At 45.9% G+C, this 20,662-nt stretch overlaps 3 protein-coding genes across 12 annotated transcripts in view; all 3 read right to left on the reverse strand.

Moving 5' to 3' along the window:
* The window catches only part of LOC127475290 (cell surface hyaluronidase-like), a 47,169-nt gene extending 45,579 nt beyond the window's left edge, over positions 1-1,590 (reverse strand). For 7 of the 8 annotated variants that reach the window (XR_007906165.1, XR_007906166.1, XR_007906167.1 and 4 more), the window contains exon 1: positions 228-1,590. Coding sequence is in view for 5 of the 8 variants with exons in the window: in XM_051796938.1 (XP_051652898.1) it covers positions 228-1,279 (1,052 nt within the window). In the remaining 3 variants the exon portion in view is untranslated. The remainder of the gene's footprint in view (positions 1-227) is intronic. The other variant, XM_051796936.1, reaches the window with a different exon arrangement.
* CEMIP (cell migration inducing hyaluronidase 1) overlaps positions 1-4,934 on the reverse strand; it is a 113,057-nt gene extending 108,123 nt beyond the window's left edge. For 2 of the 3 annotated variants that reach the window (XM_051796945.1, XM_051796943.1), the window contains exon 1: positions 1,584-4,933. The gene's annotated coding sequence lies outside the window, so the exon portion shown is untranslated. Of the gene's footprint in view, positions 1-1,583 lie in introns of all 3 variants that reach the window. The other variant, XM_051796946.1, reaches the window with a different exon arrangement.
* A 6,406-nt stretch (positions 4,935-11,340) lies between these two features.
* Positions 11,341-20,662, reverse strand: part of ABHD17C (abhydrolase domain containing 17C, depalmitoylase) — a 28,882-nt gene continuing 19,560 nt past the window's right edge. The window contains exons 2-3 of the mRNA XM_051796965.1: positions 15,535-15,714; positions 11,341-12,849 (exon numbers count right to left, since the gene is read on the reverse strand). Coding sequence (XP_051652925.1) covers positions 12,630-12,849; positions 15,535-15,714 — 400 coding nt within the window. The 3' untranslated portion in view covers positions 11,341-12,629. The remainder of the gene's footprint in view (positions 12,850-15,534; positions 15,715-20,662) is intronic.

A 20,662-nucleotide genomic window follows, 5' to 3' on the forward strand; every position in this document is an offset into this window, starting at 1 on the left:
AGAAATCTTAGACAGGAGGGAGCAAGCAGAGCGACACCACTTCCCTCCCTCTGGCACGGGTTGCCCGCCGCACCCCTACCCGGGGTACCCTCCGCCCCCGCCCGCGGGCCCTGCCGAGCCCCGCTCCGCCCCTCGGTCGGGACGAGCCCCCGGCGGAGCGCGGCCCCGCGTGGAGCTGTCCATGGTGGCTCCGCTCCCGCCCCCCTCTGCTCCCGCCCCCGCCTCACCTGTATCCCAGGCGGGCGATGAACCTGCTGCCCAGGCGGTCCCGCAGCAGCAGCCGCGTCTCTGGCGTGAGGCTGCGGGCGGCCGAGTCCCCCACGGCCGCCGCCACCACGCTGCCGGGGGGCTGCCGGGCCAGGAAGGCTCTCAGCCGCCGGCCCTCGCCCGGCCGCAGGTGGGTGTCGAAGCGCCCCGCCGCCAGCACCCGCGCCGTGCCGCCGTCCAGGACGCGGAGGTTGAGCCCGCGGCTGCTCCACCTCCTCTCGGAGGAGTAGGGGCCGTGCCGGAGCCCGCCGGGGTGCAGCGTCTTGTCCAGGAGGGTCCAGGAGCGGGGCCGTCGGCCGTGCAGCTCCAGGACGCCGCCGCGACCCACGCCCACGAACTTCTGCCCGAAGCCCTCCACGGCCGCCCCCTCGGTGGCTCGCCCGTACAGCGAGATGGTGGCCCGCGAGTCGTAGGGGCAGCGCTCCGAGCCGATGTGTAGCTCCCCGCCGTCGTGGATGAGGATGTAGCGGGCCCGCAGGGTGATGGGCGGCCCGTGGGGGTGGTCGGCGAACACGAGCATCCCTGCGTGGCGAGGGGAGCGGAGCGGGGCTGGGTGCGCGCACAGCCGGGCCGGGAGGTGCCCCCACCGGTGGGCTGCCCCCCGCGGTACGCGGGCTCCGGGGCGGCGGCGGCCCCGCTTACCTCCGTCGCGGATGACGAGGGAGTGGAAGGCGGCGGAGCTCTCGAGGCGCAGGGCCGTCCCCCGGCCCACCACGGCGGCGCGGCGGGTGTCGGAGCCGGGTCGCCACGGGACGAGGTGCGGGACGGCCTCCGGGCAGGGCCCTGCAAGAGACGGGCGGCGGCAGCGGCGGGGTCGGGAGGCGGAGGGGAGCGGAGGGGCGCGGTACCGACCTGATGCGCTGCCGCCGTTCGCTGCTCCAAGGCGCGTCCCGCGTCGGCACCAGGACCAGGACCGTCTCCGGGTCCGGCGCGAAGGGCAGGAGGAGCCACGGCTCCCCGAAGCTCCCCGCGCTCGGCACGTCCCGGGCAGTCCCGCATCCTCTACCTGCATCCCGGGGCCGCGGGGCCGCCCCCGCCCGCAACACGTGCGCCGCGGCTGTGCACGGAGCCGGCGAGTGGCACATTTTGCTTTCGATGTGTTTTGGTTTTGTTGTTTGGGGGTTTTTTCCTTTTTTCCCCCCCTCCACTTAACGTCGCAAGAACGAAAGCAGAACCCCCCTTCCCGCTCCACACAGCCCCGGACACGGCGAGGCACCAGAACAGCAGCGCGGACAGAGGGAGCCGGCGCGGAGCAAACCCAGCGGCGGATCGACGAGCGGCACTGGCGCGTTCCAAACTTCGCTGCAGACGCTTACCTGGAGCGTCCCGGCAGCGCCGACCGCGGACTCTGCCCGACGCCTCTCGGAGCTGCCGGCCCGGGCTGCCGGGCACCCAGCGGGGCAGGCAGGGCAAGGGCAGGCAGGCGCAGGCAGCTCCCGCTCTGCCGCTCCGGCTGCCTCCCCTCCGCCTCCCTATTTATATCCATCTCCCAACCGCTGGCGGTGCCCGCACTGTTTACAGCGGCGGAGCCACTGGCTCCTCCCAGCCGGGGACGATCCCTCCAGCCTGGACGTATATCTGCGACCGGCGCCCTGATGCCCAGGACCGGGAGGAGCCCCGCTGCCAGCAGGAAAGGTCTTCCCCAGCTACGAGCCCCGGGGGCTGCGGGCTCCTCGCCGAGCTCCCAGGGGTGATGGGGAGCGGCCTCGGGGTGTCTGTGCAGACCCACAGAGCACTCAGCTGTGCTTAGCAGCCCCGTGCAAAGCGTGTTTCTGAGTGCCAGCTGCCTTCCCAAGGGCTGAGGGGGCTCTAGCCCCAGACCCCGAAGTGCCTACCGGAGCTTGGCATGCCTCGGCCCTTCCTGAGGGGCAGCTGACACCTCTGGCACCTTCCCGTGGGGGTGTTTTGCCCTGTGCTGTCCTGTGTCTGGCAGATCTATGGACAACACTGTAACCCAGCAGCTGCAAAAGCTCCCCTGACAGCGGGTGAGCTGAGAGGTATCTGCCACTTCACCTCCCATCATCTTCCAAATCAACCTGTAGTCAGTCTGCAGTGAGAGGGAAAGGCTTAGAAGATGCTCTGACAAGACACAGCCTCAAAGAAAACCATATGCTTTTAACCCCCTGGCCTGGGGCTGCCTTCCTGGCTTTGCAGGCTCCAGTCTCAAAGGACATGGCACTGTCTGTCACATCATCACACCTATCACTGACCATCACACACTGGTTTGTTTTCCATGTACCAGAACACCACATTTTTTATAGGCTCTAAAATACAGCACAACTGAGCTTCTGGGTGGCACATAAATACAGGTCCCTACTTTACTGCAGCCACTGCCTTCTCTCTCCCAGAGTTGTAATCCCTCATCTCCACACAACATCCAGAGAGGACAAGCTGGAACTGGGCAGGCAACTGTGCCAGCCACTGCTCCTGCCCAAGGCCAAAGCCAAAGAGGTACAGAGCCACAGGTGCTGTCGGTCTCTGAGACATTTGTGTGCCATCATCTGGTCAAACTGTTCCAATCTGTCACCTCTGAAATTTATTCTGGTGCAGGATTTCTTCTGACAGAGGGCACAAAGAGACTATAGTCATGTTAATAAGGAGCAAGTGCTGTCAGACAAAATATAGGAACAGACTGGAAGCAGGAGGGTGGGTGTGGGGCACAGCCATGCCCCACGCTCCAGACAGCAGCTCTGAAGAGGGAGCAGCACTCACTTATGCTAAACAAAACCCATCCACTCTCTTACACCTGGTCCTGGGACCCAGAGAATTGCTGAATCTGAAGATAAGCATCCAGCCCAGAGAAACAAATCCCGATAACACTCCCTTGTTTCAGTACTCCATAAATACAGGGAAACGTTAGAGCTGCCACCTTTGCTACCGGCTGTTCATCTGTCATTTAGTGCTGGCACTTCTATTCCTGTCTCAAATAGCTTTTGTCATTTTCCTTCCAAAAAAGCAGCATTAGTCAGCGTTGTGCCTCCTCCTTATCTGAATATGACACATATGAATGCAGGTCATGGGAAAGCAGAGCTGCTACCAGAAATAGCAAATTTTTTTTGAGAAAGATTTATCTACTGGTGGAAATTTCAGGCAATACGGGACATATAGGAGTATTTAGTCTTAAAATACACTAAATTCTCTGAATTCAATGGTTCTAGAAGTTCAAAATTTGAGGCAGAAGAGGACCTGAATCTCTATTTCACACCTGCTACGGCCCTAGAAACCTCATACATTGCTATTTAAAATATTTACTTCATGCAAAAGATTTCATGGGCTTGCAATCTAAATAAAAGGCAACAATGATTAATCTAACACAGTAATAGTGGAGGTAAATATAAGCCAGGCTTCGGTTAGTGCTAAGCTTTTTGCAGGCCTCATGGAACAATCAACAAAGCCAAAGTCACTCCTGCTTACCTGGGACTTTTCCTGAACAAGAAACCAAAATTTTTGAGGTGTAAGTGCTGTTTACATAATTCAAAACTGTTTTTCCTCTGTAGCCTCAGAATCCACAGAAATAGACTGAGTTGATTCTTTTTCTGAAAGAACTACTCTCAGGTGAATGATTTCAGTGCCATTTCACCCCACATTAAGTTTTCACTGGCCTGAGGAAGAAAATTGCTGACTAAATGAGACTGGATGTATTACCCTGTTTTCTAAAGATTCCTATCTCTTTTTAAGATAAACACAGAAGCACCCATTACTATCTGTAGGTTGGTGCTTGAGAGGTAAACTCTTTTCCTTTCACTCTTTTCCAAATTTCATTTTCCACATTGATTTCTGTTTTGCAGCAGCACTGTGTTGAAGCTTATACCACAGCACTCCATTACAGGATGCATCCACAGCATGAGAACATTCCTGAACATCCTCACACCTGCAAGTGAGAAATCATGACTAATACTCACTGCCTCCAACACACGCCTAGTGTAACTCTTCCTCACAAAAATAACCAACCCAACCCCTCCTCCGAGTGCTATAGTGAGTTATAAACTGTAGTTTACCTTTCTAACAAAAAAAAATGGATCATTTTCTGTAACAGGCTGCCAGGAACAAGACAACCTCGACTGTTCTGTGTCTTGGCACGTTGCAATGACTGTGATGCTTTGCCTACAAACACAGCTGTAACGTTCAATAACAAATATCGATGGCTGAGAACCTTCATGTTAAGGCAAGGGCAGAGAACTAAGCTGCTCTGAAAGAGTCGCCTGACAGAATCGACTCCCAAGGCACAGACACCCCCGCCCAGGGATTCAGCTCTCGCACAGGAATGCGGGAAGGTTCCTTCTCTGAAAGCGGTTTTCCCGGGCACTCCAGGGAGGATGGTTCCTCCTCTGTAAGCGATTTTTTCCCGGGCACACTCCCTCGCTGGGCAGTTTCCTGTTTCCTCCTTACTGCTCCGAGAAAGGAAGGAGAAGCGGAGGCAGCATCCCCTGAGCAACACCCCGTTCCCACGGAGTAGAGAACTGAAGGCGCCCCGGGATGAACTCCGGCCGTGGGAGGGGTCTGGTGCGCTCAGCGCCAGCTCAGCCACCAAACCTGCGTGCCTGGAGCCCCCCACGGACACGGAAACGAACACGGACACGGGCCCCGCTCTCCCGCGGGGCGAACACGACCGGTCCCTGCAGAGCCGCGGCCGGGCGGGAGGCGGCGCCCCTGCACAGCCGCTCCCGCGGGCCGGGAGGATCCCGCCCTCCTATCGCCCCTCCTGCCCAGGGATGAGCGCCTCGCGTCCTGCCTTTGGCTCAGCCCGAGCGCCCAGTGCGCCTCCTGCCACAGACCAGACCTCTGGGTTCCATCCAGTGATGCCCGGCCCTGCGATTCCGCTCAGACAGCACCAGAAAGAGATACCAAACCCACATCTCCTCCTTGTGTACCTACCACTTTGCTCCTCTTCGGGCTTTAACGGCGTTTTCCTTGGTTTAATCATTTGCTTCTTGAGCAGAGAGAAGGCCTTGGACTGCTGAGCTTCAAACAGCACTCCCATGTTCCCGAGGAGCCGGAGCACCCTGTGCAGCAGGAACGGCTTCACCTTGTGCTGGGCCACCTTGAGGGGGCTGGCACGAAGTTTGGGGAGGTTGACTTCTCGATCACAGTTATGAAACCGAAAGAGATTCCAGGCCAAGCTAGGTCTAAAGATATCCATTAAAATGTATCTGGAGAGTTTAAGGAGCATATCACAGGACAACTGCTTTTCTTGTGGCTTCTGGTTCAGGTTCTGACTAAGCAAACTTTTCCTTCCATGGTAACTCAGCAGAGAGCTGCTTCTGAAGGAGCTGGAGGGTTTGTAAGAGGCCATGGTCCCAGAAAGGTTTTTCTTACTGTGCAACAGTCTTCTGTAATCCATATCCCACCAAGAACTATTGGGATTCAAGCCATGTTCTGAAATAATCATAAATATAGTAAAACCTATTAAACAGAAAAAGCAAAGAATCCCAGGCAGTTTGTTTCCTCAAAATATATGCATTTCTATATATCTATATATCTGCATTTATGGATGTTCTGCTGCAGCCCTGGATACAGTGCAGATCACTGCACTACTTTGACAAACATTGAATGTTTCAACAGGCCAAATCAATAGATTTGAGATACTTCTGGTTTTAGGTACTATAACATAATAATGATCATCTGCAATTTTTAATTTAAACTATTGTTTTCTGTAATGATCAGGAAAACTATCTCAGTTATTCATACATACACGCCAGAGTATACAGATTCCTAAAAAAACCCTCATCACCAAAAGAGTACATACTACTCCATATAAATTTTGCTGGAAAATGTTAAGAAAAATAATGATTCTTAATAAAGACTGTAAAAGCCTTTTTCATAGTTGCCTAAGAAAGGAAACTTTTACACTCCCACTGAGCCATTTGCATTTTGGGTCCAGCCCCAGGCTCCAGCACAGTTTCTAATTTTCTAACAGATATCTAACACATAAAAACTCAGTTTTGCTTTCTAGGTGCCCTCTCTGGTCTCTGCCTGCTGATTAAAGCCACTATCTCGGTGTAACAAGGTTAAGCTGTAGCTGCTCAAAGGCCACAGTAGCTTCATCCTGCTGTAAGAAGGTACTGATAAGGGAGAATTGTCACTCTCTGAAGCTCAAACTTTCTTCTAAGGTAGTGCTCCTACCCACCTCTCCTTTCTCCAGGCTGAGCCCAAAGGTTCAATTGACACTCTGAGAATTAATCAATAAAACAATTACATGCAATATAAGTAGGTTGGGACTTCACGATAAGTAGGGCTGCAAACACAAAAGAAAGCTCCGATAATTAAAAGGGACAAGGAACCCAAAACTCAATGGCATGTTGCCAGAAGTGTTTGAAATGCTGAATGTTTTAGTGTAACGGCATCCTGCTAAAGGCTGGAGGTCAGGTCCTGGGAGCCCTGGAATGTTCCTGCGGCCTTTCCTTTCATTTCCAAGCAGAGAACAGGATTTTTAAGACTGTTCTTCTATTTCGACAGGGGCATCCCAGCCCAGCATGTTTGACAAGCTTCAGGTTTGTTGATTTTTGTTTGATTTAAGATTAAAGTTGTGACTTAGGGTCCAAGAGATTGCTTGCATATTGTAACTGTATTAGTTAAGTATTAACTAAGTATTAGTTAAGTATTGTACTGTTATGTTGGAATTTCACATATCAAAATGCCCATTTATGGCTGTAATTCATCCCTGAATTTGATCCAAATGCTCTGGCTGGACAGACCGGATCATCCCTGAAATATAACACTGCATTACTTAGAAACTGTAAAATATGACTGGTAGGACTAGATGGCAGCAGGTAACTCGGGAACATGTCATAACAAAAGCAGCATTTTGCACCTTTATGGCATCTTTCATTCAGAGCAATCGACAGGCATTGCAAGAGCCCTTTTCATAAGACCCCTGACAGATCAATGAGCTCTTCTGTTTAGTTTGGCGATGGGCTGATGTGGGAGGAGGTGAACTGCTTGTGTGAGATCCCTGGGAGGAATTCCCAAGGAGAGTGGAAAGAGGACCCAGCTCCAGGAGGACCCCAGTAAAGTGGAGTCCACATTACCCCATCCTCCTGGGCAGACGTGTTGGAGGGCCGATGGTTCATGCAGAGGAGGCTGGCAGGCACTGCTGCCATCCCACTGGTGCTGGTCTGAGCCAAAGGGAAACAGTCTGGGGGCAGATCCAAAGCATTCCTAAGTGCACCTAATGGCACCGCTGCAGCCGAGCGACTTGGAATGTAAGCAACGTTAAATCTTTAAGCAGGTCTGCAAAGCTTCCAGAGCAAACTGCTTTGCAAAACGTTATTTAGAATAAACCAAACTTTGGATCGATGTCCTGTCTTCAGAGGCAGCCCTTAAACTAAAAAAAGGCCTAAGAGACTAAAGGAGAAAATAAATGAAGGACCCACTGCTTGCAGTCACCTTCAAAGTCACAGTCAAACCGAGCCACCTATGTTTGTCCTGAAGTCAAAGTGGGATCCAGAGGTGTGTTGTGTCCCTTCCGCTGGTTCTCCAGACAAAGAAAGGGTCAGTTCCAGCAGCCCTGCGCCTTCTCCTCTCCCGGAGCAGCCACAGCCCGGGCAGCCCGAGCTGGCAGCCGGGCCCCAGTCCCGGGGAAGGTTCTGCCCCCGGGGCTGCAGCACCGCCTCCCCCGGCAGCACCGCCCGTCCCCGGGTCGTCACTCACCGTGTCCGCTCGTCGCCTGCGCCCCGGGCCGGGCGCCCATCACCATCACCATGATCACCATCACCAGGAGCAGCAGCAGCCGGGCGGCCCAGGGGCTCCTCGGGGGTGTCCCGCAGAGCCCCCTCCCAGCCCGGCGCCCCCCGCCCGCCCTCGTACCTGGCGGCATGGCCACGGCCACCCCGGGCAGCCCCGCGGGGAGGGACGGAGCGCAGCCCGGCTGCCCCTCGGCACGGAGCCAGGCGGACGGAGGCTGGATTTCCCCGGAGGGATTCCCCCGCCGAACACAAGGGTCGGTTCTGTCCCGAGCCGCCGCTGGCACGGCCCAGGGGAGCGGGGATGCTCCGGCCTCCGCGAGCGAGGGAAGTGCAACTCCGTCCCAGGCGGAGCGGGAGAAGCGAACACAGCCGCGCTCAGCAGCGCCCAGGTACAGCCAGCCCGGAATTCTACTTTAGAAAGCGACGTGCTGCGCTCGCAGCCCCGCACCGCCGGGCCCTAAGGAAACCAGAGCACCTTTACCCGTACAGAAACCAGCAGGCAATTTATAACTGACATACTAATGGTGTATGGGTCTTCTTGGGGGTTCTTTTTTTTTTTTTTTTTAAGATAGCAGGCATGTCTCCCTAACACTTTGTGCTGACTTCGCTTAGTTACTGCAGAAACCCAGCTTCAAAACCAGACATCGACAGAGGCAGAGTCAAAGGAGCAGCGCTTACTCTCCCACCACAAGGACCAGCTCCTGCTTTTTACTGTTGTGGCAAAGTTATGAGACCCAAATTCAACCTCTCACTTTGAAATTCACACCCATCTGATCTAAGAACTACCACTGGACTTGGAAAGCAATACAGGCTCCGCAGGTAGTTTCTGTGCCTGACCTCATTCTCAACAGCAGAGTGCCCACCATCAAAGAGGCCCCTTACCCTTACCCAGCGCTGGAGTACAAATGACTGCATTTGCCACACAAGAAATTTCAGAGCTGAAATAGTTGGAGAACTCTACAAGAAAGGATATAGAGAAAAAGTTAAATGGGCTTAAACCAGATCATCAGTTTGCATTCACGAGAATAGACCTAAGGGAGAAAACACTTTCCAAATAAGAACTATCAAGGTTTACGGCTGAACGAATAACCAGAGGAAGCAGGTACACTGGGTCTCTATTTCTATGTTTAGCACCATTTAGAAAAAGCAAATACAATACAGAGTTTATAGAAGATGTGTACAATGCCAAGCATAAATACAGGTTTGGGTATTTAGAGCTAAAGGGCCAGTGCCCCGAGCAGAGCACAAGTTACAGGAATGACATGGAAGAACGAGGAACAAAAACGCGGCAGAGGCAACACAGGTAACAGGCCTCCATGTGAGTACAAGTTAAATTTATAACAGTTACATAAATTTTGAAAGGATACATATCAGACTCCTTGGAAAATGCCACCTTTGAAGTTGTAACAAATATTCTTCTCTGGCTTTTTCAAAGTGCAAGCGCTAGACAACTACTGATAGTAAACAGATGTACCAGACCTTACCTTCCTGTGAACAAGCCATACCTCATCAGTGGCTGTACTACATGAACACGAATGGTCAGTCACACAGGAAAAATGGACAGAGCATCCCCATCAACAATAAAATGTTAGTGATAGCTCACACCCTTGGAAGACCCGTTGCATAATTTATCCAGGCACACAGAGCCATTTCTACAGTGACACCTTGATAGCTCTAAAATATGCATAACAAGTTCTTGTAAAGGCCCATATTATATATTTAAATGACAGAGTGTTAGCAGTTTGCTGGAACAGACTATTTTTTTTTTTTTAGCCCAAAATTTGTTTTTCATAACCTCACATTATCTCCTCTCCCATCATTTAAAAACTCTGTTCTAACCCTTTTTTATTTTAAAAAAATGAAGACCTGAAATCCACTGTCACGGATTAACTGCAGCTTCATGACTTGGCCACATTTATTCAACTAATAGTTCTAAGGTTGACCAGCAGTGTTCTGAAATGCCTGAAAGTGATGCTTTGATACAAGTTTACAATATAAAGCAGCTCACTATCAGGATTTATTTTGTGTATAGCATATGTCAGAAAATTATAAAAAAAATCAGAATTAATCGAAGAACTATTGGATGAGAACCAGGCTACAAGGAATATTATTTAAGGGACCAAACAGGTAAACAAATCACTGAATTAAAATAGTGGTAAGAAGATCCATACCAGTGGATCAATGATAGGTCATTAACATTTTAATTAAGAGCAAAACATCTGTGTTACTTAAATGCAGATTAACTTCACAAAGCAAAACAGACAATGCAGAAACCAGATTAGCGAGGCACCTCTGAGAATTAGTTAAGCAGGAATTCAGGCAAATATAAGATAGTCCAAGTGGAAATTCATGTTCATCCAGAACACTGTGAACTCAGGCTGCTTGTGCAGAGACCACAGGACACATACAGTAATGTTGAATTTGGATCTGGGGCTCTCATTAACAGAGGAATACTGACAAAATGCAAAGCAACTGCAAAGACAAGTCACAAAATGACTGCAGGTGTTGAAAAAGTAGTAATCAAAGAAATCAATTTATAGAGAAAAGGTTAAACGTACGAGTTTGTATTAAGTAAAAGGGTAGCTATAAGGGGTCATAAGGACAAGAAACATTGCAGGCTAAAGTTTCAGAGCAACACAAAGTTCAACCTGGGTATGAAAAAAACCAGTGCCCAATTAGGCAAAAATCCCCCAAGTCACTACATTGACAGGCTGACTCAAAGTTATCTTGACTACCTGTACCACAGACAGCAGCTTTGTTTCCCAGGGCTATAGTCTCAGGAAGCACACACTGAAAAAAAACCCCACTGTGGATTTATGAAAGTACAATAAATACGATATTAAAATCAAACATGTATCTGAACATTTATTTAAAATACAGGAGGGAAGTGGTGAGCTTGAGGTGATGAATAGGCAAAACTTGCCAGTTTTGGCTGGAAGAGTCACCAAGACAACAGCTAGGGGCCCTGCTGCCTGGGACATTTAAAACTCCCCAACTAGACAACATAGATGCACAAATCCAGAGCCTAAGGACCCAGATGGCGTGGAGCTGGATGCATGTCCTCATTTCCCTCCACTGTAAGTGAAAATACCAGGTTTTTTCCTTTTGCAGAAATAGGGCCAAGGCAATAATCAAAGACAATACACACTTGCAGTGCTGAAAATTAACTGCAGGCCTATTATAAGGATTCATAACAACTGTGTTCAAACATTTCTTCCAGGCAACAAATCATGATTTTTCATTACTTAAAACCAGCTGAACATCATTTAAACATAATCTCTTTTACAACTGATTTACATACCCAGGTTGCTCTATCAAGAAATCTGTATTTATACTTCCCTTGTGTATGAAAATTATGCACCAAATAAGATTCAAAACTTGAGCAAGCTCTAATCCATGCATCCTTTATTCCATTACAATCACTGTGTTGCATTGTAGCAACAGGACACGAACTGCAATCAATCGCGATCAATTTATACAACAATCTGAGGCTTACAGTACATTTAAGGCCTTTAAATTTGGAAAAATTAGACCTATGCTAGCAGTGTAACAATTTTTTAAGTGTTTTGCATTTCTGATGCATAATCTGTGCGATTCCAGTGTCAAAGAATCAAATTACTTCTAAACTAAAAAGATCAGCTCAATGAAAATTTAGTTACATAATTCATCAAAACATAAATGTGTAAATTTTTTTTTTTTTGTCCTGGAAACTTTATAAAACTTTAATAGCAAAATAATATAGGGATAAAAACATATTTTAACAAAATGTATTCAATCATATACAAACCAGAATTTTGCAGTTTATTGTAACTAGACTTAAATTAAAACTACCAATTAAGAATCTATGCACAATGTAAATTCAAATATGTACAGTACTTTTAAAAAGTCTACAGGAATGCTTTACAGAAGGAAATGTCTGTTATGGCTATTATTCAGACAATCTGAATATTAAAATGAGTTTTCTAATAGTAAATTTACACACTTATTTTTAAACAAAAGCAATTTTGTCCCTAGATCCTTTAAGAATATTCCAGTTATGCTTATACAAGTAATGGAGAGGTCGTTACAGAGTTTAGCCCCATATAGTAGTTTGTTTATTTTCAGGTAAAAGTATATTTAAATAATTTACTTGGGAAGATCAGTAAGTTAACAAAAGAACACTAGAAGGGAGGAGGGGGAACTTCATCACAATAACTTTCCAGTTACAATACCACAGCTAGAAACTTCACAGAGAAAGTACTCCCTTAGATTGAACCCATGATTGTTCAGAACAAGCTGTAGCTCATAACAGTTGTGTTCTCCACACTGAGAACACTGGGGGAAAAAGTCTTTGTAGGACAGAATTATAAATGATCTGAAGTGAGACAGAGAGAACTGATCTTCGATTAATACAGCACTAGGTAAAAAGTGTCCCCATAAGCAGCTAGGATTCCCACTTCCTTCAGGGCAACGAAGCTAAAAATTGTTGGAATTACAGTAGTTGACCATATTTGTGTGCATTAGTAGAATCATTTCCAGATATAAAAGACAAATTTCATCAGATGTTTGATTAGAACACCCTCAAGGCAGGGCATTTCTTCATAGTATAAAGCTATTACAGCTATCCAGTTAAAGCATGTGCAAAAACAGGTAATTTCTTCCGTTCACAGTAACTGAGGTAAAATCAGGTAGGCTTCTTCAGGAGTTGGGGAGTTCGTGAGATATGAACTGTTTTAGTCTCTCTAAGTACTGTGCATAAAGCTCTATGTCATTATGCCCAGCCCCTTCCACCCAGAGGGGCTCTACCGCTCGCGGACACCGCTCGTACATGGCCAGGCCGTGAGAGAAATCGATCACCTCGTCTTCGGTACCGTGGATGACCAGCACAGGAGAGGTCACTTTAGAGATCTTGTCAATGCTGGGGGAAGGAAAAGAAAACACAGCTCAGTTCGGGGCTTTAACTTTCATACCATTAAATGATTGATACATCCAGTTACCACTGCATGTTTTCAAATGGCTGCAAATCGTCGGAGTTGTGCAAAAGTGATACGGGACAAGGCTCATTCCCAAAATACACGTGTAAACAGGAGCCTGCACTGCCATCACCACCATCCCACCAGTGCTAACAACATGAAGGTTGAATGGGCAGCATGTAAATAAGGTTTGGCACCAAAAAGCCCCCACCAAAACAGAGGGTGTATCTATTACAAAAAACACTGTGAGGCAAGTGAGATTCCATGGGACATGCTGCAAATGTGGACTCTTCATATTACACATTATCACTGTCCAATTTAACAGCTTAAGAACTAATTAACTACATTCCAGTCATAAGATTTCATTAAAAAAAACCAAACAAACAAAGCCTTGGCTCATGAGGCTTGAACCTCTCTTTGAACACCCAAATTAGGCAGATTCAGCTAAAGTGGGTGGAAAAATGAATATTGGTAATATTCGATTTGACAGAAGGACAAGTCTACTTCTTTATCCTACCTAATAAAAGGTGTTTGGATTTTCCTGCTCCTGAAGAACACGGAGGCATCCAATTCTGGTAGGACTGTTGATTTTACAACATGATCAAGACTGCTTAAAATTATTTAAAAAATACAGATGCCAGCATATGCTGACTTAAAAACAGGTTCAGAGAAGCTTTATGAAACTATAAAGTTACCTAAAAACTAAGATGTAAACTGAAGCACTAAGCCTCACACATACAAACCTCAGCATTCAGTATTCTAGAGAACTGCCACTGGTATTCCAGTAAACATCTGAGTGTAAACACATTTCTGCCTGTCTCAATACTTCTCAAAAAAAAAAAAAAAAAAAAAAAGCAAGATTCAAGTAATTTAAGGTGCTATTTAAAATGTAGCCTATTTCACTTTTCCTGTCTGGAACTTGAGTTGTGTGCAACTATGCTGCATACAGGAAAACATAAGAGAGGCCTCAGAATAATGCAGATTTTAGTTTTCCCCATAATTTTCATCCCCAAATTAATATCATAGCTAAATGTAAATTGCAAATATTTTATATTCAACATGCTATATAAACTGAAGTTTTAAGCCCATGGAAAAGGTCTATCCCGAAGTCCCACAATGTGACAGATGTATCAGCTACATACAGCTACAGAGATATTTATGCATAATTTTCATGGCTAGATACTAAGTTCTCAATTGTAGGAAACCCCTTTCACTTCAGTATTCAGATAATGAAACTATTTTTTTTCACATATATTCACAGACCATTAAGCCAGATAATATTTGTATTTTGCAGAAAATTGGAAGGCGTCCCATTGCCAACTCAGCGACTCATAAAGCAGTATTTAAACTGCACATTAGCCTTACTTAGTATTCTCAGCCACACGACTCTGCAGCTAGAAAAATCTACAGAGACCAAACTCTCACAGAGTCCCAACATAAAATGCACATAATAGCAATTCACTGTAGGTGCACACAGAACTATTTTGCTTCCCACCGTGAAGACAGACAGTTGAGCTGCACACATTCATAAAGTGCACTGCTGTTTATTTTCACTGCTCCCAGTACCAGGGAAGTCAGACTGACGGCAATGAAAAGCTCAGTAGGGCAAGAACAAAATACTCGAGTGCTACAGTACATCTGTTGTCACTGTTTCCCCTTCCACTTTTTCTTTTTAAAACTGTTATTTGATTTGGCTGGTAACAGCTAATCACTGTTACTTCTGTAATCAGAGCTATTTTTAAGGCTTTGTTTTTTCCTGCTCCCGCAGAAGCATTTGTAAATATTGGATTTCAGGTTTGAGGATGATGAATGAGTTGGAGTATAAGTGCTTCATATTCTGTCTGCACCTCCAACAATTTAATTACTTAATTAATAACCTGTTTGGAAGAATTCTAAACATGGGGACTGGACATGGACACTGTGAGAGCCACTATGACTTGGTCACCATTCCCTCCAGCTCTTCTGGCTAGAGATTTGTACCTATGGCCTCCTCCACCTTCTAATTTTGATCTGTTGTAACCAAAATAAAACAAACATAAGAAATGCTATAGATATCCCTTACTAGACTTATTCCAAGCATGACCTGAAGCAAAGCCAAGTATTGCACAAGACTTCAGTGTCTGTTTTGTCTTCTCCCTTCTATGGACCACCAAGGTTTTTATCTGTGCCTCCCCTCCTCGCCCCCAGGTCTATATGCCCTGCTACAGAGAGACTGGATTCCCCTCTCATATTCTCCCATAATTTAAACGGAGTTCTTAAAGATTCCTGGAATATCTGCTGTTCTCAGGACCTCTACTATTCCCAAATATTTGGATACTCTAATTTAGGTCTGCTGCAATTGCTTTTCCAATGAAGCACCACGCTATAAAAGCAACTGTTTTATCCTAAAACCAGTTGTATATAGTTTTCTGTATGTAAAATATTCAAGAGCTTCTTAAAACAATCTCAGAATCTTCCAAAACAGGGACAGCGACTTACTTTGCTTTGGTCACAAACATCGCGATCTTACACAATCCCCAGCAGGGAGAAACAAATACGAGTCTTGGTATCTATTTGCATACTAGTCCCTTTTAAACACCTAAAGAGCATGCTGAGTATAGAACAACCATCTTTGCAGCATTTATACATACCTTGGAAAAGCATCAAAGCAATAGGTTTTCCTAGTGTCAGGAAAAGCCACCCGTAATCCAGACATCAAGGGAGAATGAAGGATTACCGCTGCACACTCGTACCGAGATGCCAGGTCTACTGTAGGGACAGTACCAATACTCTGACCATACAGGATGATGTTCTCAGGACTAACACCATACCTGTAGAGAAAAAAAAGATCCCTTTGAAAAAAAAAAAAAAAAGCCAAAACACAACACATTTCACATCACAGAAGCAAAAACCAAACCAAAGAAACTAAAATTAGGAGCATCCCCCCTTTCCTCTGTAGCTCTTTAAAATCTGTTTCTAGGAGACAAGAACTTATACATCTAAATTTTAAACCAGTCCATTAAAGTAAATAATCAAAATATTACAAAGGTTAAAGAGAACTGTCCTCAAAGAAGGAATGTCAATTTGTCCCTTAATCTTCACCTTCTTTATCAACAGCTCTTGTTTTTCACTCCACAGCACAGCAAAACAGACCTTTCCCCTATCCAGAGTCACTCTCAGGAATTTCAGTTGGATGTCCGAGGTGCTAAAGACCTTTTCAACCATTAAACACAATAGTTACTCCTCTGCCCACCTTTCCTTCCATGCAGTTGGAACAAAAAGTCAAAACCGCCTTGTTAGTGTAGCTGAAGACAGCAAAGACAGGTCTGTTAATTTTTCCAATTTCTGATTAGTATAAGTTATTCCTCATCTTTCTTTTCCAGTTTAAAATGTGTCAAGTTTATTTTGTAACTATAAAGATACATCACTCCATAAAATTCAGGGTTCACAGGGAGTCTTGGATGGCTCCCTGATATTCCTGTTTAGTCTGTAATACTGTCCTAGCCTGTGTGCTGTTTCATACTGCAAAAAAACTTGAGGATGAGACTAAGTTTTCACTTGAAGTATGCAAAATAGACAGGAATTTGGAAGGGGCACAGGAGGAGGTGACAGTGGATAGGAAGAAGTGAAGAGCATTTGGCCACCACAACTTGTTAGAAAAGCTGCAAATCAAAGTTGTTACTCAATTATAAAATATTTACCCAGAAGATTTTTATCTGTAACTCCACTTCCTACTGCAAGCTGTATAAAGAATAATCAAGTGCAGAAGAGAATGCATTTCTAGTAGAAAATAAATTTGTGCAGAACATGTCTTTTTGCCTGTCTACACTGTCGACAGTCCTGCTGTCACTGACAATGAAAATCAAACCCTACAGTTTAGGCCATACCCCCTGTGTCTCTGGAAGGTTTCGATTTCCTTGCAAAGCTGCTTGCAAGGTGTATGGTCAGGCCTGGAGAGTACTCAGCTTTCAAGCATGAAATGGTTGATTTGGTATGTGCAGAAGAGAAAAATTACAATGGAAGAATAACCAATTAATAATTAAAATTACAATTACAATAGAAGAATAATCCAGTACTAATCATGCAATTACAGGCTGTCAAGATTGCCTCGTTTTATGATGAAGTATAACTAGACTGGATTGTAGCCTCTGTGAAACTGAATTTTTCTTAGTACTTCTATACTGCTGAGCATAAGGGTGCTTTTGGCATCTACCATAATATGAATAAGCAACTGTATAAAAATATCTCCCTGGAGTAAAATTTTATCCTCTTGGTAACCAAGCAGCAGCTCACACTGGTGGTCTATCACCACAGACACGGCCTGATGTTCTTAAAGAGATCTTGTGAAGTTCTCCTAGCAGATTTATTTCCCCTCCCTTAGTGTCAGATATAGTCCAGCACACAGAGGAGCACAGTTGACTCAGTTATCAGATCTTGGAGCGAAGTCTTGTCCTCACAGGCTTCGTTCCCTGGGCTGGGTGGGGAGGGCTGCAGGCATGCAGCTCTGAAGGCAGCACAGGCATCCAATCTGCTGATGGACCAGCTGTTACATCGTATTAAAGACAGGTAGAAATGCATCCACATCAGGGAATACAAGAAAACAGGACTGAAACAAGATCTTCTGCATGGCACTTCAGTGGAGATGGAATGATATATTAATGCTGGTAGGTTTTGCAATACCATCCTGAACTCCACTGCCGTGACAAGCATGAAGTTCCCTTTCTAAAAGGTTTACACTACAAGCAGAATACGGAAACAGATGTTTGAATGGGAATCACAGGGTAACAGGACAGCATTGGGTGGCAAGAGAATTCAACACATACAATTGCCTAAGTATAGCAATTTTCTTCAACATTCATCTGCTTTGGATTCGCTCCTTTTGATGTTATTTTGTTTGAAAAATCTCAGTTTCTTAGTATGCCAGTTAAAGTCAGATACAGTCTACAGAGTCATTAAAAAACCCAGAGATCTCTAAACTTAAAGTAGCCCTTCATCATTAAATAAATGCTACAACTATTCAGTATCCAACTCCATAGAAAGTCAATGTGACAACTTTGACAAATGAAATAATCACAAAAGGGATTAGGATACTGAGTTAGTGCACTCTTAGCCTACCATTACATAAATGTCTTTTCTATTTTTGTATTCCTACTGACTGACAACTAAAAGAATCTCTGGGACTGTTTTATTTAAGGACAGGCCAACTTTCCAAGATAGACAAGTTACTGTAACAGATCTATCTTTTTAAGCCCTTCACCATTAGGCCATCAATCAACAAGTGAGACACTAAGCTTACTGCAAACATCAGCAGAAACAGCTACAAGTAAAATTTATTTATTGTGAGGCCAAAGGACACAGGACAACTCATGAGGGCCATGAATAACTGACCTGTGCAAGGTCCTCAGAGCTGAGGGCCATGGCTTGGCTCCATGATCCTCTGTGTCCTCCCAAATGCTGCCCAGCTGGTGACTCAGCAAGCACCGCTCAGCTGGGGTACAAACCGACCTGGGGATTTTATCTTTAAAATACAACATGCTTAAAGCAAAGGCTGGGTCCCTCCCTCACTCTGCAAACTTCCTTGTGGTATTAGATCCTTGCACAACAGGAACAGTGATACAGAAAGTGAAAGAGAAGAGAGGAAGAGCAGACATGGGTGAGAAGGCAGCAACAAAAGGATAACTGAGCGACAGAGAAAAATGGAAAGAACATGACAGAAAAAGGCAAAAGATACTCTGGAAAAAGAGGAATCCGGTTACAATCTGCCCGCCTATTAAGGAAGAAAGTCTTTCCACCAGCTAAACAGCAGCTCCTAAAAATAACTTCCTTGAAGCACACAAGCTTTGGTCTCTGTGGAAACAGAGCTCCATCCAACGGAGCGGGAGAGTCAAGTTAAATTTCTGGATATGCTCGGGCACTTCTCCTGTGGAGCCCATCAGAGAGTTCTAAACAAGCAGGGCAACACTGCAACATGGAAACCAGCCTTCAGTACAGCCAAAGAGGAAAATAATTCAGTTACCGTGGGCACATGCAAAACACCGATTTGAAAACGGGAAAAAAAAGAATTAGAAAAGATAGGCATGCTTTTTTTCCCAGAGGGAACTCCATTACTGAGAACTGCAGCTACTGCTACATAAATGATGCAATCACTTCTGCTCCCCCTTACCCACAAACACTTATCAGGTGGCAAAGCTCAAAGCTCTCCAGCCTATTCCACTCAGTAACCCATGAGTATGTCGTGTGGCTTACAGATTACATTTATGTGTGTAGAAAAAAAACCAAACCAGCAACCTTCACAAGCAGTACAGCTGTCTGTACCTACAACTTCAGGCCAGGTCTAGGAAAGGCCCCAACACACTCCACAGTTAACAGTCATAGTAGTTATTTTCCAGCCCTCCATGTTACTGCCTCAATTTAAACAAATTAGGTTTACCAGCAGTTCTGGTCTCCCCATGCCAGCATGAACTATGTGCACCAAAGCTGGTTATTAAGAATCCACACCCCAGACTCTTTACTTACTCCTGCACAGAGTAATAAGAGACCTCAGTCACGCCAGCAGGTCAGTGGGACAGAGGAGACTGGGAATATTGCTGACAGCGAGTAAAGCGAAGGAGGATGGGACACAATTACTTGTAGTTCATCTGCTCGGCCATATGGCTGTGGTTTGGGCCATGTCCCTCCCCAGTTTCCTCACACAACATGGATAATGGCATCAACTGCCACTGCACAGTACTTAATGTTTTCTGGCTGACAGCACTATGTACAAACTATGTATTATCATAAAGCATCTTTAATTATAAGCATAAGACACCAAATCCCTCCTCCCCCCCAGGGCTTCAGCTTCGAGCGATAAAGATGGAAAGTTTACCACTGCTATTTTTACTCTCTCCTTACTCAGTTGAGAGTGCCAGTGGAATGCTGCTGTGGGACTGCAGACATGTCACACAGCTGAAGCCCTGCAATGCTCACGGTCAAAGCTACAGCATCTGTGCCAATCCTCAAAGGTGCCAAATACATATTCAGTAATGAGGCCAGTTCTTTTTTCAGGCTTACTGAATCCGGGAAGTTAACCACACCTTATATTTTCAGTTTGAATTCTTATGGTTCTTGCTGTCCCATTATCCCTTACCTGAACTGGAAAGCATATAGAGCAGCATGGATATAGCAACAGCAACAAATTAGTTTTGAAGATAGCCACAGAAACTATCCAGGCAGAGCATTTTGATGGCACAAAACCCATTCCATAATGCTGTGGAGACCTGCTGTTTAACTGCTACTAAACTAAGGCATCGAGTGATGGTCAAGCTCTCCCTTACAACACAGTCCATAAATATACAAGGCCAGGAAAATGAGGTAACCAGCTCCTGCATTCCTGCAAGGGGACTGAGTTTGACACTGGGCACTCCCCTCTCCAGCAGAACACCAATGAAATCATTCATTTCAAAGACAAAGAAAACACAGCACACACCAAGAATGACACCAATCATGTCACATTTGGAGGAAATAGTGACTTCTAGAGTACCTTTGCTAGAACACACATCCTCAGTTCTTCATAACCTATTCAAGTCTACTTCTGTCTGTTTATACAAAACCATTTGTTACAACATGCTGTTTATCCCCTTTTCAAAATGCATTATCTCCAAATTTAATAATCCAGAGGAATTTAGATTGCTTTTCAAGAAACACAAACAGGTTCTTCTCCATCATCATGATACACTTCCGTAAAATATCCATGTACATTTTCAGAAATAAGTGGCAATTTAATCCCCTATCAATCTAAAA

This window comes from Manacus candei, unplaced genomic scaffold (genome assembly GCF_025592945.1).
Source record: "Manacus candei isolate 608988 ecotype Guabito, Panama unplaced genomic scaffold, ASM2559294v1 h1tg000046l, whole genome shotgun sequence".
In the NCBI taxonomy this organism is placed as follows: Eukaryota; Metazoa; Chordata; class Aves; order Passeriformes; family Pipridae; genus Manacus; species Manacus candei.